General features: G+C 32.3%; 1 protein-coding gene across 5 annotated transcripts in view; it reads right to left on the reverse strand.

Moving 5' to 3' along the window:
* LOC106293679 overlaps window positions 1-2,750 on the reverse strand; it is a 14,897-nt gene extending 12,147 nt beyond the window's left edge. For 3 of the 5 annotated variants that reach the window (XM_013729344.1, XM_013729343.1, XM_013729345.1), the window contains exon 1: window positions 2,514-2,750. In XM_013729344.1, coding sequence (XP_013584798.1) covers window positions 2,514-2,717 — 204 coding nt within the window. In that variant the 5' untranslated portion in view covers window positions 2,718-2,750. Of the gene's footprint in view, window positions 1-111; window positions 292-2,182; window positions 2,254-2,513 lie in introns of those variants that run through there. The other 2 variants (XM_013729347.1, XM_013729346.1) reach the window with 2 other exon arrangements.
* Window positions 2,751-3,262: the final 512 nt, after the last annotated feature.

Genomic DNA, 3,262 nt, shown 5'->3' on the forward strand with positions numbered 1-3,262 from the left:
AAAATGATACACTATACGCCATTGAGTATCTCAACTCCATGGAGTTTCCAGGATTGCCTTCCCATAAACTCACACTCAAAGTTGGGGCTCCGATTATGCTTCTGCGAAACATAAATCAAACAAAAGGATTATGTAATGGTACCCGTATGATCCTAACCCACATAGGTGAAAGAGTGCTTAAGGCAGATATAATTACTGGCTCACACATTGGAAATGAAGTTTTGATCCCAAGAATAGTCCTCTTGCATGGGGATACAAAGCTACCGTTCACTTTACGTCGACGACAATTCCCTATCAGATTGTGTTATGCAATGACAATCAACAAAAGCCAGGGCCAAAACTTAAAAGATGTCATCCTATATCCTCCTAGACCGGTCTTCGCACATGGTCAACTGTATGTGGCCCTCTCACGTGTAACAAGCAAAGCAGGACTAAAAATCATCAAAGGCGAAGACTCACACAAACAAAAAGTGAAGAACATAGTCTACAAAGAAATCTTCAACCGCCTACGTTCCCAAAAGTGTAAGTAAAATTGAAAACTCAGAATCTCATTGACGGTTTCTAAAGTGGTTATCTATCTAATAACTCACATTTACATGCTATGCAGTACTCGAGGTACCACAAGAAACGAATCAGAACTAAAACTCATACCCTGATGATGGACACCTGACTACTTACAAGTACGTCTCCCTACTCTACGAACTAATTATTTGATTCGTAACACTAATCTATGTTCACTGATTTATTTAAAAATAAATTTCAGGGTCCCCAACACGAAAAACTCCTTCACATCCATCACCCTCTTTATCGAAAGTCCACCATCTTACTTATAATTTTTTCTTCTATGTTCTAAGACTTTGACATTTGCTCTTAATAATGATAATGAAAATTTTGCTTCTAAACATAAATTTTTAAGAGATCAAGGTTATTATCTTTGTTTGATTTGTGGGTTGTATTTCCGGTTCATATATGCAAGAGTTGAGTTTCTACAACAAATACATATAACTGATTGACTATACCTTGAACAACCAAAAAAGTTTAACGAATCAATTAAATAACAACTAAAACATTTGCATAACTCAAAATTGATATCAAGACAGCAAATGACACCATTCAACTATTTTAAATTTACATAACAGCTTTCTATGTCTATTAAAAAAACACACTCAAGTACTCTATTCCCCTACAAAAATCGATTGCTCAAAACATTATATTATTCAAACATACTAATGTGTAAACTGACTTTTTTTCCACAATTTAACATCAACTGTTTCATTAAATGTAATGCGTTGCAAATAAATTTTATAAAAAATAACCCGGGCGTAGTCCGGGACCGCCTCTAGTTTAATTAAAAAAGAAAAATGTTAGAATAGCAAGTTAAAATGTGTATATTAACAAAACTTACATATATATCATATTTAGGATAGCAAGTTGAATATTAGGAAGGGCTTTCTAAAAATTTAACATTTAATTAAAAAGGAAAATGTTTGGATAGCAAGTAAAATACTCCCTCTGTTTCCAAAAGATCTATATTCTAGTTTTTTCACACATTTTAATAAAACACATTAAATTTGCATAATTTTTTGTGTTTATTTTCTTTCCACAATTTTAAGCCAATAAAAAACCAATTAGTGCAATTAAGATTTTTGAAGTTTGCAATTAGTTAATAAAATTTATATTGAAAATGTAAAAAATGAATCTTTTAGGAACAAAATATTTTTTTAGAATATGTATCTTTAAGGAACGGAGGGAATATGTAGGAAGAACTTCTTAAAAATTTAATTTTTAATTAAAATGGAAAAATGTTAGAATAGCAAGTTAAATATATATATTTACAAAACTTACATATATATCATATTTAGGACAGCAAGTAACATATTCATGAAGGACTTTCTAAAAATTTAATATTTAATTATAAAAGAAAATGTTAGGGTAGCAAATAACATATTTAGGAAGGTCTCCCAGATTAAGTAGGCGTCTTAATAAACTTATTTTCTTCTGACTTAACTAAGATAAAACAAAACTTAACATCAAACTCATTGCATGATACAATATCGGTTAACCAGAACCCCAAATCCCGTTATTAATTATTTGATTCTCATGAGATTTTTACAAAGAAATGAACTTTAAGTGTGTGTTTGAAGACACCTGATTCTATAAAGCAGCTATGACACCATCGCCGGTGGAAATCAGGTTATAAGCATACAAGAGATCCAGTTAGTTTTCAAATCCAATCAGCTGGTGCTTGTTTCTCTAAAGTTAATCAGATTAAATGTATAGAGTTATGCAAGCAAGAATCACCAGAAAAGAGCAATGCAAACACACTAGGCAACACAGAAACAACACCACACACTTCATTATCTAAGTAGCGAATTGAGAAAGAGTATCGGATGAACCCATTCTAATGCTTTCCTCTTAAGGTTTGTATAATCAAACAAAAGATGAATCTATAATTCTGCAAGCAAACGCACTATGCACACACTAAGGCTTGGTTCCAAAGATAATATTGATACCTCTTTTTCAAACTCCTTAAGCTGATGAACAGAATCTGCATCAAACTTTTTGTTTGAATAGATCTCAGGAATCGAATCCCTTGAATCTACTCCAAGTGACTCAACATCTTGGTTTGAATCAACTTCTGTAATCAAATCTGTTGAATCTTTCTTTGCCATCGACTCGTTTGTATCCGTCTTTGCGATTGAATCAAACGACTCCATCTTCGCAATGAAAGTTGATACGTCGCAGCTCTCATTGTGCGAGAACGATCTAATAAACTCACACATGTCCACCATTTCCTTTTCGATCATGGCGGTTAGGCCTGGGCGTCCGGGTACCCGTTGGCATTTGGGTCGGATTTTCAGATTTTCGGATTTACGCTTCTAGGTCCCATACTAAAATTTTATTAGTACGTGTCGGGTTCGGATAATAACACTTCGGGTTCGGTTCAAAATTGTATTGCATTATAAAACTCATAAAGTAATCATATATCGTACGGATTCGGGTTATATCGGTTCGGCTCGGATATAACCAAAGTAAAAAACAAAATTTTTGAAGTAAAACATAAAGAAAAACATCTATTAAATAAAAATTAATCTATCACATATAAAATTGATAAAATAACAATAAAATGTTAAATCAAACATGAAAACAAACATCATTTGTAAACAATATGTATTGCCTTATAGAGAGTAGACTTTTTATTTCAATGAGCAAATTATAAAATACTTATTTATAACTAATTGTGTACTTAAAGCATTTATTA

The sequence above is a fragment of the Brassica oleracea genome, chromosome C5 (genome assembly GCF_000695525.1).
Source record: "Brassica oleracea var. oleracea cultivar TO1000 chromosome C5, BOL, whole genome shotgun sequence".
NCBI classification, from domain to species: domain Eukaryota; kingdom Viridiplantae; phylum Streptophyta; class Magnoliopsida; order Brassicales; family Brassicaceae; genus Brassica; species Brassica oleracea.